This window comes from Pristis pectinata, chromosome 5, assembly GCF_009764475.1.
Source record: "Pristis pectinata isolate sPriPec2 chromosome 5, sPriPec2.1.pri, whole genome shotgun sequence".
NCBI classification, from domain to species: Eukaryota; Metazoa; Chordata; class Chondrichthyes; order Rhinopristiformes; family Pristidae; genus Pristis; species Pristis pectinata.
In genome coordinates this window covers 67,603,151-67,625,405 of record NC_067409.1, presented here as the reverse complement: position 1 = coordinate 67,625,405, position 22,255 = coordinate 67,603,151, and the positions used below count along the sequence as shown (strand labels likewise).

The following is a 22,255-nucleotide window of genomic DNA, read 5'->3' as shown; positions in this document are numbered from 1 at the left end:
GAGACTGTACTTGATTTGGTATTGGGAAATGAACCTGGTCAGGTGTCAGATCTCTCAGTGGGAGAGCATTTTGGAGATAGAATTATAATCACTATCTCCTTTACAACAGCATTGGAGAGAGATAGGAACAGACAAGTTAGAAAAGCATTTAATTGGAGCAAGGGGAATTACGAGGCTCTCAGGCAGGAAATTGGAAGCTTAAATTGGGAACAGATGTTCTCAGGGAAAAGTACGGAAGAAATGTGACAAATGTTCAGGGGACATTCATGTGGAGTTCTGTGTGGGTATGTTCCAATGAGACAGGGATGTTATGGTAGGGTACAGGAACTGTGGTGTACAAAGGCTGTAATAAATCTAGTCAAGAAAAGAAACCTAGGTAATGGTAGAGATCTGGATAAGGATTAGAGATGAGGCTAACAGGAAGGAGTTTAAGAAGGAAATTAGGAGAGCCAGAAGGGGTCATGAGAAGGCCTTGGTGGGCAGGATTATGAAAACCCCAAGGTATTCTACAGGTATGTGAAGAGCAAGAGGATGAGACGTGAAAGAATAGGACCCATCAAGTGTAACAGTGGGAAAGTGTGTGTGGATCCGGAGGAAATGGCAGAGGTACTTAATGAATACTACGGAAAAGGATCTTGATGATTGTAGTGATGACTTGCAGCAGACTGAAAAACTTGGGCATGTAGATATTAAGAAAGAGGATGTGCTGGAGCTTTTGGAAAGCATCAAGTTGGGTAAGTCGCCGGGACCGGATAAGATGTACCCCAGGCTACTGTGGGAGGTGAGGGAGGAGATTGCAGAGCTTCTGGCGATGATCTTTGCATCATCAATGGGGACAGGAGAGGTTCCAGAGGATTGGAGGGTTGTGGATGTTGTTCCTTTATTCAAGAAAGGGAGTAGAGATAGCCCAGGAAATTATAGACCAGTGAGTCTTACCTCAGTGGTTGGTAAGTTGATGGAGAAGATCCTGAGAGGCAGGATTTATGAACATTTGGAGAGGTATAATATGACTAGAAGTAGTCAGCATGGCTTTGTCAAGGGCAGGTCCTGCCTTACGAACCTGATTGAATTTTTTGAGGAGGTGACTAAACACATTGATGAAGGAAGAGCAGTAGATGTAGTGTATATTTTAGCAAGGCATTTGATAAGGTACCCCATGCAAGGCTTATTGAGAAAGTAAGGAGACATGGCTTTGTGGATCTAGAACTGGCTTGCCCACAGAAGGCAGAGTGGTTGTTGACAACCCGTCAACATGTATTCTGCATGGAGGTCAGTGACCAGTGGTGTGCCTCAGGGATCTGTTCTGGGACACTTACTCTTTGTGATTTTTATAAATGACCTGGATGAGGAAGTGGAGGGATGGGTTAGTAAGTTTGCCGATGACAAAGGTTGGAGGTGTGGTGGATAGTGTGGAGGGCTGTCAGAGGTTATTGTGGGACATAGACAGGATGCAAAGCTGGGCTGAGAAGTGGCAGATGGAGTTCAAACCAGATAAGTGTGAAGTGGTTCATTTTGGTAGGTCAAATATGATGGCAGAGTATAGTATTAATGGTAAGACTCTTGGCAGTGTGGCAGATCAGAGGGATCTTGGGGTCTGAGTCCATAGGATGCTCAAAGCAGCTGCACAAGTTGACTCTGGTGAAGAAGGCATGTGGTGTATTGTCCTTCATCAATCGGGGAATTGAATTTACGAGCTGAGAGGTATTGTTGCAGCTATATGGGACCCTGGTCAGACCCCACTTGAAGTACTGTGCTCAGTTCTGGTCACCTCACTACAGGAAGGATGTGGAAGCCATAGAAAGGGTGCAGAAGAGATTTATAAGGATGTTGCCTGGATTGGGGAGCATGCCTTATGAAAGCAGGTTGAGGGAACTCGTCCTTTTCTCCTTGGAGCGATGGAGGATGAGGGGGGACCTATTAGAGGTGTATAAGATGATGAGAGGCATTGATCATGTGGATAGTCAGAGGCTTTTTCCCCAGGTCTGAAATGGTTGCCACAAGAGGACACAAATTTAAGGTGCTGGGGAGTAGGTACAGAGGAGATGTCAGGGGTAAGTTTTTTTTTACTCAGAGTGGTGAGTACATGGAATGGGCTGCCAGCAATGGTGGTGGAGGCAGATACGATAGGGTCTTTTAAGAGACTTTTCGATAGGTACATGGAGCTTAGAAAAATAGAGGGCTATCGGTAAGCCTAGTAATTTCTGAGGTAGGGACATGTTCAGCACAACTTTGTGGGCCGAAGGGCCTGTTTTGTGCTGAAGGCTTTCTGCGTTTCTGTTTCTAAAATAACATGCATATTTATCTAGTTCAGAATTTAGCAAGACTTATTGAGTAAAAGAAATTTCAGTCATCAACACTACTCTGTTATATTGGATGCTTCCATAAATTTAAAACAGAAATTTTGTGCCATGAAGAACAACTCCGATACTACTTGGAGTCTCAGCACGCAACAAATCATGATCATCATTTTTAACAATGCAGAATTATAAATGGAAAATATTTACCTTTAGATCTGAAATCCCAAAACCTTTCTTCAGTGTGATTTGGAATACTTCTAGAGAACTAACGTAAGCAGACAATCTGGATAGACTCTGTTTCCCACTGCCACCAACTCCCACCAGCAGAGCATATCCTCGGTTGCTCTCCAATATTCGATTTATCCGACACCTTATGATAATGAGACAAAATCATTGTTGCTACACATATTACAATATTTCAGTAAAATTAGACAAGATTTGATCTAATCAACAACAAGACCAAGCTGTGAATATGAGGGCAATAGGTTTCTCTCAGTAATTAGAGAGGAGTGTACTATGTGCAAACTTTATCAGAACCCAAAGTATGGGGCTCAGACTTTCTTTACACCTAATCAGAACAAAAGCTGTGTTACATAATGTACATAATTTGAATAGAGGAAGTGAGGCAACATCACTACCCTGAACCATTGTTAACTCCAGAGGAGCATTCATTATCCTACATAATATTCGTAAAAATCCCAAATATTCCAAGTTCAGGAAACACTGGATACAATAGTTGCAGAAAACTATTAGTCAGAGTTGTATTAAACTGTGGTATATTTCTGTAGACTTCACCTTTTGCTTCTTCAGGCTACTGACTAATAGTTCAGGAGCAGTAGCTTGGGTAATCCCACAGTTTCTCTTGGAGAGAGTTGGAAAGGGAATAGTATTAAGGTGCCAATCAATTGTTGGGAGAAGAATGACTGAGGAATGATGACATGGAAATTAGGAGGGACTATGAGACTTCTTTGCATCACAGGTGTTATGGATCTGCTCATGGAGGGAGTGGGTTTCTCCAGCGTGTTAGTCAAACAGTGGCTGAAGAGAATGCCAGTCAAATGGCTTCAGGGGGTGTTTTAACATCAGTTCCCAACACTTGGGTCAAATTACGTGCAGGGGTTGTCTATCATAACTATTTGGCAAACAAACATAAAATTCCTTTACCCTTTTTTGCAAGAAAGGGATAACAACATTCTGAGAAACTAAATCCTGTTTCTTTTCAGTTATACCCATTTTGTCAGTAAAAGCGTGATAGCTGCTGGTGTATGATATTGCTGACATCCCTGCATGGTTTGTTTTGTTAGATGCATCACAGGAAATGAATGGTGAATTTTTAAAAAAGCATATAAGACAAGCCTTCTATTCACACTTACACGTGTTGCATTGCATCTTCAAATAAAACTAAATTCATCACAGCATTGAGCTCATTATAATTGTCAAGAGTTTCAGTTAGAATTTTCTTCAGGACTTTCCATTCTTTTACAGGCATATAATGGGGATCTCCAATTCCAAGAGCAAAATGACAAAATATCAATGGTTTCTGAAGTAAAATATTATCACCAACACCCTGAAACACGAGAAGATAAAATTCTTCACTTGCATCAAATCAAATAAGACAACATTTACTATAGATTGATTCCCCCGTTCCCCCTATTAGGATATCTGAGGGGAGCAAATGCTCACAGTGAGGAAAGCTGTTCATGAAGTAACAGCTAATTGCACCAGGAAACTGAAGAGATGGAGAGCCAGACACCAGGCTTCTCAACAGTTTCTTTGAGGGTTCTCCTTCACTCTCATTCCTCCTGGTGCACCACAATTCTAAGCCATGATCTCTACATTGTAAATATAAGTAACTTTATAAATATTTAAAAACACAGATGCTACTGCTGAGAAAGCAAATTAAAATGCATACATTTTGAAGACTGTCATGACTGCCCAGGGAAAAAAAAAAGTAAAACACATATTAGATCATTGGATTGAACAGCATTGAAACAGAAAATATTATTCAATTAATTAAACTGATATTCAGTTGGACTTTCATAAACTTGGTCACAGTCAAAAATAGTAACTATATGCATTCTTTTGCAATGTCAATGAAATAATATTAAAAATACAGCTTGGTTCCAAAAATCTTCATTGACGTTCTTTAGCAAGATTTGATCATTTTTCATTGTGCCAATGTTGATTCTCAAATGTCTGATTAAATTGTTTTTTGACAGTTAAGTTTTGAGAGTTTTTGATCCTGCACTAGACACACAACTGCACATTCTACCCTATGGTAATTTCTTTAATAGTAACAGATCTAAGCAATAAGACTAGAATTGAACCAGGGTTGAAAATTTTCAGTTATGTGGAGAGAGTAGGGCATGGGGATTCCTTACTCTAAAGCAGAAATGGTAAAGGAAAGATCTGAAAGAATTATTCAAAATCATTCTGAGGGTAGAAGACATTCTGAGAGAGCAAAGTGAGCAGCCAGAGGTCATGGTCCATATAAATACCAATGACATAGGCAGGAGTAGGGATGAGGTCCTGCAAAAATGATTTTAGGGAACTAGGTATAAAGTTAAAAAGCAGGACTTCCAGGGTTGTAATCTCAGGGTTATTACCCATGCTACTGAAGCGAGAAATAGATACATGGTGCAGTTCAATACATGGCTAAGGAGTGGTGCAGGAAGGAGGGCTTCAGATTTATGGATCATTGGACTCTCTTCCAGTGCAGATGGAATCTGTGCAAACTGTCTTGTTTGTATCTGAACTGGAGAGGAACCAATATCCTCACTGGGAGGTTTGCTAATGCTACTCAGGAGGGTTTAAACTAGAGTGGCAGGGGAATGGAAACCACAGCAGTAGGGCAACAGGTGGTAGGGTTGCAGGGCAAGAATGATTGTATGACAAGTAAGATTGAAAGGAAGAACAGCAGGGGACAGGGTAATAAACATGGTGGGATTAATGGGCTGAAATGTGTTTATTTCAATGCTAGGAGTATTATGGGGGGATATTAAGGAGGAGGTAGTGCTGGGTCTTCTGAAAAGCATTCAGGTGTATAAGTCCCCAGGGCCTGATGGCATATATCCCAGAATATTGAAAGAAGCAAGTGAGGAGATTGTTGGGGCTTTGACAAGGATCTTTGTGTCCTCACTAGCAACAGGCGAGGTCTTGGAGGACTGGAGAGTAGCAAATGCTGTGCCTTTGTTCAAGAAGGGAAATAGGGATAATCCAGGTAATTATAGGCCAGTGAGCCTCACATCAGTGGTAGGGAAGCTATTGGAGAGGATACTGAGGGATAGGACTTATGCACATTTGGAAAGGTATGGCCTGAGGGACAGTCAGCATGGCTTTGTGCAGGGCAGGTCATGTCTCACAAACTTGAGTTTTTTGAGGAGGTAACAAAGGAGCTTGATGAGGGTCAGTCAGTGGATGTTACAGTATCTACATGGACTTTGGTAAGGCATTTGACAAGGTTCCTCATGATTCAGAGTGATTCAGAAGATAAAGATGCATGGGATCCAGGGTGAATTGCAAGTTTGGATTTGGAACTGGCTTGCCCATAGAAGACAGAGAGTAGGGGTGGAATTAATGATTTGGATGAAAATATAGATTGGTGGATTAGCAAATTTGCAGTTGACACCAAGATTGGTGGAGTTGTGGACAGTGTAAAGGGCCATCAAAGTTACAGATAAGGGCAGAGAAGTGGCAGATGGAATTTAATCTGGGCAAGTGTGAGGTGTTGCACTTTGGGAGGTCAAATGAAAGGAGAAGGTATACAGTTAATGGTAGGCCCTTTAATGACATTGAAATACAGAGGGTCCAGGTCCATAGTTCACTAAAAGTGTCAACACAAGTGGATAAAGTGGTAAAGGTGGCATATGTAATGCTTGCCTTCATTGGGCCAAATGGCCTGTCCAGTGCTGTACTGTCTATGTTCTAGATAAGTCACCAGAGCCGGACGGGATATATCCAAGTTTATTACGGGAAGCTAGGGAAGACATTGCTGTGCCTTTGGCAATGATCTTTGCATCCTCACTGGCCACAGGAGTAGTGCCGGATGATTGGAGGGTGGAAAATGTTGTTCCTTTGTTTAAGAAAGGAAGTAGGGATAACCCTGGGAATTACAGACCAGTGAGTCTTACTTCAGTAGTGGGCAAATTACTGGAGAAGATTCTTGGAGACAGGACTTATGGGCATTTAGAGAAGCATAGGCTGATTAGGGACAGTCAGCATGGTGCTGTGAGGAGAAGGTCATGCCTCACGAGCCTGATTGAATTCTTTGAGGATGTGACAAAGCACATTGATGAAGGTAGAGCAGTGGATGTGGCGTACATGGATTTTTGTAAGGCGTTTGATAAGGTTCCTCATGGAAGACTCATTCAGAAAGTCAGGAGGCATGGGATCCAGGGAAACTTGGCTGTGTGGATCAGAATTGAATCCACCCATAGAAGACAGAGGGTGGTGGTACATGGAACGTATTCTGCCTGGAGGTTGGTGACAAGTGGTGTTCCGCAGGGATCCGTTCTGAGACCCCTGCTCTTTGTGATTTTTATAAATGATTTGGATGAGGATGTGGAAGGGTGGGTTAGTAAGTTTGCTGATGATACAAAGGTTGGTGGTGTTGTGGATAGTGTAGAAGGTTCCTGTAGATTACAACAGAAAGCAGACCTGGGCTGAGAAGTGGCAGATGGAGTTCGATCAGAAAAGTGTGAAGTGATACACTCTGGGAGATCAAATTGAAGGCCGAATACAAGGTTAATGGCAGGACTCTTAGCAGTGTGGAGGAACAGAGGGATCTTGGGATCCACGTCTATAGATCCCTCAAGGTTGCCACGCAGGTCGATAGAGTTATTAAGAAGGCGTATGGAGTGTTGGCCTTCATTAGTCGGGGTATTGAATTTAAGAGCGCGAGGTGACGACTCTGGTTAGACCACACTTGGAGTATTGTGTTCAGTTCTGGCCGCCTCATTATAGAAAGGATGTGGAAGCTTTAGAGAGGATGTAGACGAGATTTACCAGGATGTTGCCTGGATTGGAGACCATGTCTTACGAGGATAGGTTGAATGAGCTAGGGCTTTTCTCTTTGGAGAGGAGAAGGATGAGAGGTGACTTGATAGCGGTGTACAAGATGATAAGAGGCATAGATCGAGAGGACAGTCAGAGACTTTTCCCCAGGGTGACAATAGCTAACACGAGGGGACATAATTTTAAGGTGATTGGAGGAAGGTATAAGGGGGATATCAGGGGTAAGCTTTTTTACACAGAGAGTGGTGGGTGCGTGGAATGCACTGTCAGCAGAGGTTGTTGGGGCAGATATATTAGGGACATTTAAGAGACTCTTAGATAGACAAATGAATGATCAAAAATAGGGGGCTATGTGGGGGGGGGAGGGTTAGATAGATCTTAGAACAAGATAAAATGTCAGCACAACAGTGTGGGCCGAAGGGCCTGTACTGTGCTGTAATGTTCTATGTTCTAAAAAGGAGCAACTGCTTCCAAATTGGCAAAGTCAGCAAACAGTGGACACAGATAAATCAGAGACAGCAAGTAGTCAAATTTATTTTTCGCCATGTTAATTGCATGACCTAGAAGGCACAGGTTGAGGTGGGGGTGGGTGGGTGGGGTGGGGTGGAGGGGCGGGTAGGGCGTAAATATTCAAAAATAGCATTAATATCTGCTTGAAGTGCAAAGATTTGCAGGGCTAGAAGGAAAGAAACCTGGAGGGAAATTAATTGGATAGCTCTTTCAAATGGCTAGCCTAACTAGGTATGGGCTAAAAAAGCTGTATCGTTCTATAATCATTTAATAATTGGCTTACTTCAAAGAACTTTTTGGCTGTGTCCAGTAGAATTCTTTGGAAGAGTTCTGAGTCTTTTGACTGAACTAGTTTGTCCTCATAGACACGGGATGATTCATGAAGCCACAGTAATACCAAATCCATAGGCTGTTTTAAACAATTGGGAAGTGTGAATAATAGTCCCTGGAAAGAGACAAAACTGAAACAATTTAGCAATTTCAACACAAATGGATAGAAAGTTGGATTTAAAACAAAGTGCACTTCTACAAATGTGGACAACAAGAAGAAACGTTCCCGAAGTACATGAATTAGGCATTGAAAAGCACAGAAGTGCAGATGCTGGAAATCTGAATTAAAAACAGAACATGTTGGAAATACTCAGCAGGTTGGGCAGTATCTGAGGAGAGAGAAATAAAGTTAATGTTTCAGGTCAGCAATCTTTCATTAGCTATTCCTTTCTCCACAAATGCTGCCAAATGTTGAGTATCCATAGCATTTTTTGTTTTTATCACATGAATGAGGAGGCAGATGCCCGACAAGAGAGATTTAAATTTAAAAGAAAAAAAAGTCAAGGCATATGTTTAATTTGCAGCTAAAAACTCTTGAGCATGATAAAACCTAATCCCCAGAATGTGTGTACAAATGGGCCGCACTGATTTAGCAGTGGGCCCAGTTCTTGCAAAAATGTGCAAAATGCCTTGCAATCAGTGAAGTTGGACTACCACAGGTTAAATATACCTTGGCAACTGGCTAGGAATCTTGGTCTTACCAGCTGCATATTCATAGGGTGGCAACCCTTGCAGTTCATAAACACCCCTAGATGATCTGTGGGAGGGGGAAAACAACGTTGAGCGCCACATAACATTCGATGACATCCTGCATCTGCTAGAAACAGACAGAATCACAAACCCCACCACTTGTTCATTTTGTCATTGTTGGATTTGACAAAGAACCAAACCCTTCTCTACAAATTTGTTACCGACAGATCCTGAACACTTTGCCAGTGAAGCTCACGAAGAGTCCAGACACAAAAGTTGTGTGACTGACAATCACCAGTGGAGAGTGGCTTCAGGCCCTGATGCCAACAGTCTTGTTCCAGTTGGTTGCATATTTTTGCCACCACCTGACATAACTGTCCCCTTGATAATTGCCATTTTCTTCTTATGTTGCTTTCACCTATAAGGCCAAAATTAAACTACAGAATCAAAGTTAACATTTATTGAAATTGAGGGGGCTTGCGTATATTCCATCTAAAACAAAAGAGTTTATCCAGATGTCAATAGTGTACTAGTTTTTTAATGCATTAGCAGTATTCCAATTTTTCAATGCCAACTGAAATCCATGTACTTGTCCATATTAAAATTCTAGCATTAACTCTGCTTCTTTCTACATGTGCTGCCTTAGCTGCTAAGGGTTTTGACATTTTCAGTTTTTACTTTGGTAGGATGAATGGTCTCTTTAACTTACGGATAAATGACCATTTAACTAAGTTGCCACTGAAAAATAATATTTGGATGGGATAATGGGAATATATCTGATGCTTCTTTAGGTAATAACAGGGAATCTTGACATTTATCTGAAGTAACAAATAATTTTTTGATTCAACACCTTCAGTGCCACATGATTGAAAATTGATTTAACAAACAGTAAGTCATCTGTGCAACCACTTCTATGTCATTTCACATTAATACTGAATTCAACTGGATACCACCAGTCATGAGTCACCTTTACAAGTCTGGAAGAGATGCAAAAATACTTTCTTCCCTGTATGGAAAACTCCCTTTGCTCTGGGGAAGCCCTGTCATATAGAGAACATGATTTTAAAGTGGTTGTACTACACTGAGAGACCAGTGGGTAAGTAGGAACTGCATTCAAATCATTACTGTTCTATCACCTCCAGCCCAACCCTTCCACCTCTGCAACAATGTTCCCAACGCTCAATCTGTCCCCTTTCAACTGGCCTCCCCAATGTCGTCTCCCCCAGTGCTGGCTGTGCATTCCCCTCTCCCAACCCAGCACTCGCATGCTGTGCTCTGACCCACCCCTGCCAACCACAAGCTAGCCCAGCCTGTGGCTAGCTTCCCAAGTCCAACTTCAGGAGAGATATCCCAGGCATTACATTTTCATGCACAAAATTATGCAACAACTGGTAATTTCTGAGACCTTGATCAGAAATCAGTTATAATATAATCAGACAGTGTCCAAAACAGTCACTGTTTCAAAGCATTATTGCCATTCCACTGCATTCTTTAGGGTACACTAGACTTTCCAGGAACTTATGTAAAGGCCAGCATTTACGCTAATAGTTTGGAGGCAGAAGAGACTTTGATATTTTTTTATTTACAGTGTGGTAACGGGCCCTTCCGGCCCAATGAGTCCACGCCGCCCGTTTTTTTAAAACCCAAATTAACCTACCTATATGTCTTTGGAATGTGGGAGGAAACCGGAGCACCCGGAGGAAACCCACGCAGACACGGGAGAACGTACAAACTCCTTACAGACAGCGACGGGAATCGAACCCTGATCGCTGGCGCTGTAATAGCGTTGCGCTAACCGCTACGCTACCGTGCCGCCCAAACATGATCATCATAATCTGATGAGTTTAAGCCCCAAACATGAAAGGTCAATACTTAATTCAAGTAACTAGCCCAGATCTGTTTTCTAAATCAGAAATTAGTGCCAGAAAAATGAAGTGCTTTCAAATAATATTACTGCATAAACAAACTACACAATGTTAGCTGTAACCTTACCTGAAAAATATTGGAGAGGTCACGGAGGTTAAAAATGTAATGAAATTTAATTGCTGTTGGCAAGAAATTTTGGGTCATTTTGTGATGAAGCCAGATTGCTGCTTGGACCACAGCAGGAACAGTCTTTACTACTGATGCTGCAAAATCTGCACTCTGAAAATGGAAATTTAGAATCTTGCTGTAGATGATCTCCATGGAATCCACAGACGGAAAATTCACTGCAAACACTGTAAAATGTCTCTAGAAGGGAGGAAATAAGAAAAACAATTATTTCTTCAGGAAAACAATTCTATGCCATGAAATATGGGCTTTAATTACAATAAACAGCATAGAACAGACGGAGTAGTTTATCAGCTTTAAGCTTATGAACAGAAACATACAAAAAAAGCAATGAGACTGGACCCCAACAGCCATTGGCCTTCTGGTACTGGTCTCTGCAGCTGGACCTTATTTGGGGTGGAACGTTTGCCCTCAACAAAAGTCTGGAATATGAAAATTAAAAAATCTTTTCAGACCAGGATGATCTGGCTCATTCTCTAAACTTGTAGTGTGCAATCGTGAGTCAAAGTTGTTGTCAGAATTTTGGATCAGATACTGAGTGCCACAATTCCAGTATTGTGGTTTGAAAGTTTAATACTAAATTGAAATATGCATTCAATTTCAGCCTTGGAAAGGAAAATCTACCTGATTTGTTCCACAGTCACAGCTAGGCAATGATTAATATTTTACCTGAAGCCGAGGATTGATGGCAAAGCTCCCCGCTGTTGGGTTCATGCAGCTGATATATTGACAGTTATGAATTTCCTTCACAGTTAACTTCTGTCGATCATACCTGACCATTGTAAAATGTAAAGAATTCAGAAAAGAATCACATGATTTAAATGGATGAAATAACTTCAAAAAGTTACAATTATTATGAGGATTAATTTAGACTTTGGTGGAGGTGCAAAATGGAGAGGATGATTTGGCTTCAACTGTCTTCCACGGTAGAGAATTCCACAGGTTTATCACTCTTTGAATTAACAAATCCTAAATGCCACACACCATTTTCTTATGCTCTGATTTCTAGTTCTAGGCTTCTCCACTGTCAGAAATATCTCGACTGCCCAGTCCTAGCAGGATTTTGAAAGTTTCAATAAGGATCCCACTCATTTTTTAAACTCATCTTAATCCCTTCTCGCATGTCAATCTTACTATTCCAGAAATCAGGCTGGAGAACTTTTGCTGCATCTCTCCATAACAAGGACAACTTTCCTCAGAAAGGAGACTAAAACTGCACTATACTCAAAATGTGTTCTCACCAGGACACGTACCTTTTTGATGGGTGTTGCCTTTTTGATAAGGGAGGACATAACAGCAGTTCTTAGGGATGACATTCTTGGCTAGAACTCAGAAACGAGGAGGAGGAGGTCACTCTAGTAGGGTTGTATTATAGACCCCCAGGAGTCAGCGGGAATTTAAGGAGAAGTAGTGTAGAGAACTTGCTGATAGTTGTAAGAGTAATAGGATTGTATTATGGGGAGATTTTAATTTCCCCAGTGTTGACTGGACTACCCAGAGTGTTAAGGACCTGGATGGGATGGAATTTGGAATATGTTCCCAGGAAAGCTTCCTGAGTCAATATATACAGGACCCTACTCGAGAAGGTACAATACAAGACCTCCTATCAGGGAACGAGATAGGGCAAGTAACAGAAGTGGCAGTCAGGGCCCACTTTGGTTACAGTGACCATAATTCTATTCGTTTTAAGATAGTGATGAAAAAGGACAGGACAGGTCCACAGGTTAGGGTCCTAAACTGGAGCAGCACTAATTTTGGGAGAATTAGGCAAGATCTAGCAGAGGTTGATTCGGTGAGCCTGTTTGAAGAAAAAGGAATGATTAGGAAGTGGGAAACTTTTAAGAGCGTGATATCAAGAGTCCAGGAGCAGCATGTTCCTGTTAGCGTGAAGTTTAGGGAACCTGGCAAGTTTAGGGAACAGTGGCTGACAAAAGATACTGAGGCTCTAGTCAAGAAAAAGAAGGAAGCATGCATTGGGTTTAGGTGGTTGGGGACGAGTGAACCCCTTGATGACTATATAAAAAAAATTAAGAATACACTTAAAAGGGAAATCAGGAGGGCAAACAGAGAGTATGAGATGGATCTGCCAGGTAAGGTTAAAGAAAATCCCAAGAGGTTATATAGCTATATAAAAAGTAAAAGGGTAGCTAGGGAGAGAGTAGGTCCCCTTAGAGATCAGCAGGGCTGCCTATGTCTCGAGCCACAGGAGATGGGTGGGATTTTTAACAAATATTTCTCCATGGGTTTACTGAGGATAAAATCATGGTTGCTCAAGAGATAAGGGAAACTAGTGGAGATGTTTTGGAGGAAATTCATATTACCAGGGAGGAGGAAGTTGCAGCCTTACAGTGCATTAACGTGGATAAATCCCCAGGGCCTGACCAAGTGCATCCTCAGACATTGTGGGAGGCTAGAGAAGAAATTGAAAAAGCCCTTGCAGAGATATTTGCTTTATTGTTAGTCACTGGTGAAGTTCCCGAAGACTGGAAGGTGACTAGTGTTGTTCCGTTGTTTAAGAAAGGTAGCAAGGAGAAACCAGGTAACTACAGGCTGGTCAGCCTGACATCAGTAGTGGGGAAGTTACTGGAGGGAATTCTGAGGGACAGGATCTACCAGCACTTGGATAGACAGAGTCTGATGAGGAGTCCGCATGGGTTTGTGCGTGGAAAGTCATGCTTGACAAACATTTTAGAGTTTTTTTGAAGAGGTAACCAAAAATGTAGATGAGGGTAGGGCAGTGGATGTTGTCCATTTGGACTTTAGCAAGGCCTTTGACAAGGTCCTGCATGGTTGGCTGGTCTGGAAGTTTAGGTCCCATGGAATCCAGGGAGAGCTAGTTTGGTGGATCCAAAATTGGCTCGGAGGTAGGAAGCAGAGGGTGGTGGTTGAAGGTTGTTTCTCGGAATGGTGACCAGTAAATAGTGGTGTGCCACAGGGGTATGTGTTGGCACTGTCATTATTTGGTATTTATATAACTGATTTGGATGCGAATGCACCAAGTTTGATCAGCAAGTTTGTGGCTGACAGGAAATTAGGAGGTGTTGTTGATAGTAAAGAAGATTATCGTGGATTACCAGGGGTCTTGATCAGTTATAGAAGTGTGCCGAGGAGTGGCAAATGAATTTCAATACAGGTAAGTGTGAGGTGATGCATTTTGGAAATTCAAACCAGAATTGGACTTATACTACAAATAGTAGGGCACTAGGGAGTGTAATGGAACAGGGGGACCTAGGAGTACCAATGCATAGTTCATTGGAAGTGGCATCACAGGAAGACAGGGTGTTGAAAATGGCATTTACCATGCTGGCCTTCATCAGTTAGGGCACTGAATATAGGAGTTGGGATATTATGTTGCAGTTGTATACGTCATTGTGAGGCTGCATTTTGAGTACTGTGTACAGTTTGGGTCACCCTGTTATAAGAAAGATGTGATTAAACTGGAAAGAGTGCAGAAAAGATATACGAGGATATTGCCAGGACTGAGTTATAGGTACAGGTTGGTACAGGTCTTTATTACTTGGAACGTAGGAGAATAAGGGGCGAATTTATAGAAATGTTTATAATTATGAGAGGCATAGACAAGGTGGACAGTAACAGTCCCCAGGGTAGGGGAGTCCAAAACTAGGGGGCATAGGTTGAGGATGAGAGGGGAAAGATTTAAAAGGGAGCTGAGGGATAACTTTTTCACGCAGGGGGTAGTAGTATATGGAATGAGCTGCCAGAGGAAGTGGTTGAGCCATGTACCATAGTAACATTTAAGAAACACTTGGATAGGTATATGGACGGGCGGGGATTAGAGAGATATGGGCCGAATGCAGGAAATTGGGACTAGCTGGGTGGGCATCGTGGTCAGCATGAATTCACTGGACCGAAGGACCTGTATCAAGGCTGTATTACTCTATGACATCTCTGCTCCTCTACTCAATTGTTATTGTTACCTACATAGCTTGTAACACACAGCTTGCCTTCTAAATTGCCTGCTGCACCTGCATGCTTATTTTCATTGACCGCTATACAAAGGCACTTTGGTCTCATTCCATCTGCGCCTTTCCTAATCCATTGCTGTTCAGATGCCACCAAAGGGGATCATTCTCACTTTCATCTATATTATACTGCAGCTGTCAAGCTTTTGCCCAATCACTCAACCTGTCTAAACCACACCAGAATCTCTCTGCATTCTCCTCTCAACTCAACTCACAGCCAGCTTTGTGTCTTCTGCAAAGTTGATGATATTATATTTAATTCCCTCATCTAAAACAGCTGAGGTCCAAGCACTGAACCTTGCAGTACCCCACTATCACTGACTGTTACAAGGAAAAAGACCTGTTTATTCCTCTTACGAGCCCTGTCTGCCAACCAGTTCTCTATCTATCCCAATACATTAGCCCCAATCCCAGGTGCTGTAATTATGCACATCGTCTCTTATGCAGGAACGTGTCAAATGTCAGAAGACTATCAGAAGCTTAAATACACATTGGTTCTTTCCCACCCACTCTCCTGGCTACATCCTCAAAAAATTCCAATAAATTTGTCAGGTTTGATTTCCTTTTCATAAATCCATACAGACTTTGATGAATCTTCTCACTGCTTCCCATCTTTAATAATAGATGCTAGCAAATTCCTCACTACCAATATCTCACTGACTAGTTTGATATCACCCTGTTTTCTCTCTCCTTCCATTTTGAAATAGTGGGGTTACATTCACTAACCCCTAATTCATAGGAACTGATCTAGAGTCCAAAGAAAACTGGAAGGTGATTATCAATGCAGTCACTATTTCTGGAACCACTTCCTTAAACACTCTAAAATGGAGACTATGGGAATATGTAGATTTTCAATCCCTTCAGTTTGCCCAGCACCATTTCCCTTACTAATACTGATTTCCTTCAGTTTCTCCTTAATAGGCTCAAGGTTTACTAACATCTTTGGGAGGATATTTGTGTTCTCCTTTGTGAAGACATAATGAAAGTAATTTGTTCAACTGTTGTGCCATTTTTTTGTTATCCATTATAAATTCCCCCATTTTTGTCTTCAATAACCTTTTCTCTCTCCACATATCTACAAAAACTTCTACAATCAGCTTACTTCCATATTCCATTTTTGCACCTTAATCAATCCCTCAGTCCTCCTTTACTGAGTTCTAAATTATTCCCAATCCTCAGGTTTGCTGCTTTTTTGGACCAATTTATACATCTCCTCCTTGGATCTAATACTCTCTCTAATTTCCCTTGTTAGCCATGGTTTAGCCACTCTTCCTGTTTTATATTTGACCCAGATAGGAATGAATAATGTAGTAGTTCACCTATGTACAGGAGGCGTACAGCAGTGAGATAGATTGGCTGGTTGAGTGGTGTTGCGACAACAACCTCGCACTTAATATCAGCAAGTCCAAGGAATTGGTTGTGAACATCAGGAAGGGGAAGTCGGGAGAACACACACCAGTCCTCATTGAGGGGTCAGCGATGGAAAGGATGAGCGGCTTCAAGTTCCTGGGCATCAATATCTCAGAAGATCTATCTTGGGCCTAACACATTGATGTAATCACGAAGAAGGCACGCCAGTGGCTCTACTTCATTAGGAGTTTGAGGAGATTTGGTATGTCACCAAAGATTCCTGCAAATTTCTACAGCTGTACGGTGGAGAGCATTCTGACTGATTGCATCACCGCCTGGTATGGAGGCTCCAATGCACACGATTGAAAGAGGCTGCAGAGGGCTGTAGACTCAGCCAGCTCCATCACTGGCACAACCCACCCTGCCATCGAGGTCATCTTCAAGATGCAGAGCCTCAAGAAGGTGGCATCCATTATTAAGGACCTTCACCATCCGGGACATACCCTCTTCTTGTTACTACCATTGGGGAGAAGGTACAGGAGCCTGAAGACCCACACTCAACGTTTTAGCAACAGTTTCTTCCCCTCTGCCATCAGATATCTGAACGGTCCATGAACCCCTTTTTTCCTCCTTATTCCTCTTCTGCACTACTTACTTATTTTTGTAACATAGTAATTTTATGTCTTGCACTGTACTGCTGCCGCAAAACAACAAGTTTCACGACATCTGTCAGTGAAAATAAACCTGATTTTGATTCATATACTCCTTAAACATTTGCTGTTGACAACCCAACATCACCCCAATCTATCTTAACTAACTCTCTCCTCATAGTTTCCTTTATTTAGATTCAGAATCAACCACTCCATTCTCCATCTTAACAAAGCATTCTACTATATTATGGTCACTCCTCCCACTCCCTAAAGCAGCCCTACACAACAAGGTTGTTAATTATTCCTTTTTTATTACATAATACCCAGCCTGGGATGGCTTGCTTGTTCGTTGGTTCCTTGATGTATTAGCCCAGAAAACTATCTCACAGAGCTTCAATTTTTTTTCTATCAGGATAGATAAAATAGCAAGATAACCAGAAATAATTAAGTGTGGTATTAAGCAAAGGGTATTTGGAATTAGTTTTAGAAATCCACATTCTTGAAGGTAGAAGAAATGTTCTGTTCATACTTGATCTGTCATAAAAATAAATCTTGAATCTGCAAATTCACAAATTATTAGGTCAGTTATGATTGATCCTAGCAGAACTCCACCAACTTTGACTGATTCAGGCACAGCACCTCCCAAATGAAACACAGGATCCACTCCAAAACTAGTCTGGGATGATAACTCAGTGAAATACTGCAACTCAGTGGTCTAATTTTTAAAATATTAAAGTAAGGTTCTGTTTAAGTATTCAGGTAAACATAACCAGATCTCTCAATACTTTTCAGTGCTTGTCAGAAGTAATGAGATTTTCTGATGTCTAGCTGACAGTTATCCCTCAACAAACACTGCTAAAATAAATTACTTTGTCATTCATCTTGTCACTTTTTTAAAGAACCAGATGCATAAAAATTGGCTGTAGCATTTTCGTACAAAAGCAATGACTACTTTTCAAAAAACTATTCACTGCTCATGAAGTACTTCCGCCTACTCAGGGATCATGGAAAAAAAGATTTAATTTTGTATAATGGTTTCTATACCATTTTCAGAACATCCAAAAGTGGTTTCTTGCACTGAAGTATTTTTGCACTTACCCATAAAGCAGAGCCTGACATCCAGCTGTGAAGCACATTTGCTAGCTAGCGTGCAACAGTTATCTTATGTTAAAAGAAATCATGCATAGGCAACTTCTACTCCACAATATGAACTTTGGGACTTAAAGTGTTAGGAACTTCATGAATGTTCTGAACAGCAACAAACATAAATGCTGCTCTGCTATCTTAGCTCAGAATCTCAAGCACTTTGACATCAACATTACTGCACTGTGAGACACAACAGACTGGAGATGGCAGTTTAAAGAACAAGGCAGTGAGTACACCTTTTTTCTGGAGGGGCACACTGGAGGAGGCTAATTCAGTGTCTCAGCTGTTTCCTCTGTGGAATTAGCTCAGAATAATGCTCAGAAACAGTATTCTGGGTCCTGTCATAGGATGATATTACCATGAGAGAGCCCAGAAGATAAAAGAAAAGATACAAGGCCCCAAATGACATGTGGGAATCTCCGGCCCATCACTGTTTAAAATGCAGAAGGAACATTTGGGATGGTATCAAGAACGCTGAGTTTGTTCATTAGATGCACACAGTAGTCCAGTGTAGGGAGTGCATTATCTTACAAACCACTCACCTGCCTACACCATCATGAACCTTCTGGCTTGTCTGTGGAAGAACCTGCAATCCCTAACATCCTTAACATCATCTCATCTGGTAGTCAATTTTCACATAGCAAGCTCTCATGAACAGCAACATATTAACAACAAGGCGATCTGCATTTATAAATACTGAGATATGAAAACTTGTTATGATTGGAAATAAATTCCCTGCTTTCATCAGTTCCATGTCACCTTTCAAGTCCACATCAGGGAGCAGACAGGGTCTAATTTAACATTTCATCTGAAAAATGGCACCACCATCAGTGAAGAACTCCTTTTGGTACAGCATTTGTTTAGGGGTTTGGTGGAGGGGGGCGGTGGGGTAATGGTCTTTTTTTATGCTCAAGTCATTGGAGTGGGTCTTGAACCTTGAGCACACGACCAATTGAGCCCAAGCTGACATAATATTCTAAATAAATGTGAGTTTTTTTAAATTATGTAAAATAATTTTTTTTCTGTTGATTTATTAACTTTTGAAAAACTAATTAAGAGTACTCAAGAATCAATTTCTCCCAAATTAATACTTAACTTTTGTCTCTGCATTCATCTTAAAAGACCTGTGTGTGTTACTCACCAGTGCTTGTAATCAATGTTTTGGCGGATAAGTGCATGGGGCTGAACTGTTCCATAAGCGTCCACCTCTGGCATATTCATGTCATCAATAAAATAAATTAGCTTTTTATTTCCTGGGGGCCCATAATTACGACCAGCTTTTTTCTCAAGAGACTTCTCAAGAACACCTGATTTACATTCACAAATGTAAAAGCATAAAACTGTAACTAGCAAATCTGTGGAAGTCAACAAATAATCTTGATAAATAATAGTAAAGTCCATGAATTTTAACTAGAAAGGCACTGTTAGGATTCCAGCAAGAATTTTCATTGAGTAATTTTAAAAGACAGAAATTTCTGGAGGATTTTCACATTTCAATTCCAGTTCATGTAAATCTATAAATTCAAGTTAAGAAATTTCTTGTGCCAATAAATGAAACCAGAAATTATAGTCTCGTTAAGATTTGAGAACTGGTTAATTGAAAAACAAATCAAATCTCCCTTTTATGCCAGAAATCCTGTAGTGATTGGTGAAAATGAGTGGGTTCTTAAAATTAACCTGCCAAACGTCATGGCGTTAGTGGAGATCTACCCAAAGCACATCCTACTTGTGGCACCTGGGGTATTTATCTCAAGAACCAAAAAAATCGTTCCATTTGCCAGTTTTAGAGTAGGTTGTTAGAATTGCCATCTTCCTTTCCCCACCAGGGAAGGAACTCTAGCCTGGCTCCAGTTGGTGGCTCTCTTCAAAAGGGACAATGTATAAATGATTGTAAAATAAAACTCTCTCTTCAGTGGGTAAAGGCATGATCCCAACACAAGCTAACATTTTCACTTCTGTGAAGCTACATTGAGTCCTTTGGAATGCAACAACCCTCATGATGTTGCTCATCTAGTTTTATATAGGGTTGAAAAAGGGCCTATCATTTACTGGACTACAGAGAAATTCTATCAGCAGAACTGAGCCCAGAGCATCTGGGAAATCAACCTGAGAATCAAATAGACAAAAAAAATTCTACACTTTGAATTGAGTTGATATCACAAGGCTTTACTAAGTAAGGGCCCAAGTAAGTAAATAGTTCCTGAAACATCTTAACTCACGTTGTAACATGACTGAGGAGGTGTAGTAGTTGAAAGGAACATTGGCCACCGTATAATCTTCTGATAAGTTAGCAAGTCTGTCTTCTACTAGAATAGTTTTGCCAACTCCAGCATTTCCCACTAGCATAATTGGCTTCCTTTTTTCCAATAACAAATCTACGAAGTATTGCAGTCTGGTTGTCTCAGCTGTAGGAACAAGGATTGTCTGTAATGAACAAAGAACATTTGTGTATAACAGTCTGACAAAAAACAGGATTAATGAAGAAACTAATTTATTCCAATGATATAATTTAATTTTATGGTTCAACATATTAAGGGGTAATACTTGCCTTCAAAGGAAACATTATAAATTATATTTCTTGTAGTTTAAATACATATGTAAAGTAACTTTATGAAATGGAATAACTCTTCACATACTATTGAACCCAGATAATGCAGTTTATTTGGGAGTTATTGTCTTAACTAAAGAATGTACCACTTATAGCTCCTCCTTATGCCTTATTCTTTTCTGTTTATATCCCTTGTTAGAGCAAAAAATAAACTGCTGGAGGAACTCAGCAGGTCAGGCAGCATCTGTGGAGGCAAAGATCTGGGATAGTAGACGTTTCAGGTCAAGACTCTGCATCAGTACTGAGAGTGTAAAGGGGAGATAGCCAGTGTATAGACATGAGAGTGAGGGGTGAGACAGAGAATTTTAGGTGATAGGTGGAACGACATTTTGGGGGGGGGGGGGGGGGTGGGGGGAGATGATGGATAGGTGGAGCCAGGTGGGGGGGGGGGGGGAAGGAGGTGATAAGTGGAAAAAGATAAGTGGGGTGAGGAGTGGGAGGCAGATGGAATGGAGAACAGAAAAGCATGGCTGTCAGGTCAGGCTGGACATGTTCTCTATTCCCAGAGAAAAACAAAGGGATAAAAAAACAAACACAGCTAACATCACAGATAGGCAACTGATACAGACAGGGAAATAAGGTTACCTGATATTGTAGAACTCCAGAAGGCTGCAACATGCTCAGTTTGTTTGTTTTTTTTCCACCCTTTTTCTCTTCTCAGGAAGTGGAGGACATGCCCAACCTGACCTGCCGGTCATCTCTTCCTGTTCTGCATTTCACAACTCCTACATTCCTTTGTCTATGTTCTCGCTCCCATTCACTTATTCAACCAGATAACCTTGTTTACAGTTTATTCCCATGATCTCCCTAGTTTTACCCCATCAGAGACATCCCCCCTTCCCGACCCTCCCCTTAGCTTAATAGGCTTCTTTTTCCTCCTTCCCAGTCTGACCTGAAATGTTAGCTTTGTTTCTCTTCCCACAGGTATGACTTGACCTGCTGAATATTTCAAGCATTTTCTGTTTTTATTTCCACTTCAGATTTTCCAGCATCTGCAGTTTTTATTTTCATTTTTATTTACAGTAGTTCTGGTTTTATTACAGCCACCTGCAAGCTACAGTTGCAATTAGCTGAAATAAAATATCATTGTGGCCTACAAAGTTGTTAGCTTTGATCAGGAATTATCAGGATTATTCCCAATCTGTACCCATTGTGCCTAATAGAGTTTGAAGGCATAGTTTTAGAAAATGACAATAGATACATTTAAAATATAAATCTCAATTTCAAAATTAGATATGAACAGAGGTTTAAACCTTAAATGTTAATTTGTTCTTTTCTTTACAATTAGATCAGATCCTATTCTGAGATTTTTGGCATATGCTGTTTTCTTCTCTGTTTATATATACTTACTTGTAGAGGATTATCTGCTTCCATTTCAAATGCTGCTAGGTTTTCAGACCAAGGAGTGAATTTTTTTGTTTCAGGATCAAGGTAATAATCAAAGACAGTGCCTTGAGATGGAAGTTTAACAGCTTTCATCTCCTTGTACCACCAATGACTGAATTCAACCCGATAATCAACCAACTGAAAAAAATAAAAGAAACACATTTAATGTTTTGTTATTTACAATCTGTAAGCTGCAGCCTTTAAATGATGGAAAGTTCCAATGATCAGAAGACCAAGTCC

The 22,255-nt window shown here is 40.9% G+C and overlaps 1 protein-coding gene across 1 annotated transcript in view; it reads right to left on the bottom strand.

The window, feature by feature from the left end:
• LOC127570973 (dynein axonemal heavy chain 11-like) overlaps nucleotides 1-22,255 on the bottom strand; it is a 395,392-nt gene that overhangs the window by 177,938 nt on the left and 195,199 nt on the right. The window contains exons 46-53 of the mRNA XM_052016942.1: nucleotides 21,980-22,153; nucleotides 20,241-20,445; nucleotides 19,163-19,328; nucleotides 11,562-11,664; nucleotides 10,833-11,072; nucleotides 8,104-8,265; nucleotides 3,671-3,864; nucleotides 2,505-2,667 (exon numbers count right to left, since the gene is read on the bottom strand). Of these exons, the coding sequence (XP_051872902.1) occupies nucleotides 2,505-2,667; nucleotides 3,671-3,864; nucleotides 8,104-8,265; nucleotides 10,833-11,072; nucleotides 11,562-11,664; nucleotides 19,163-19,328; nucleotides 20,241-20,445; nucleotides 21,980-22,153 (1,407 nt within the window). The remainder of the gene's footprint in view (nucleotides 1-2,504; nucleotides 2,668-3,670; nucleotides 3,865-8,103; nucleotides 8,266-10,832; nucleotides 11,073-11,561; nucleotides 11,665-19,162; nucleotides 19,329-20,240; nucleotides 20,446-21,979; nucleotides 22,154-22,255) is intronic.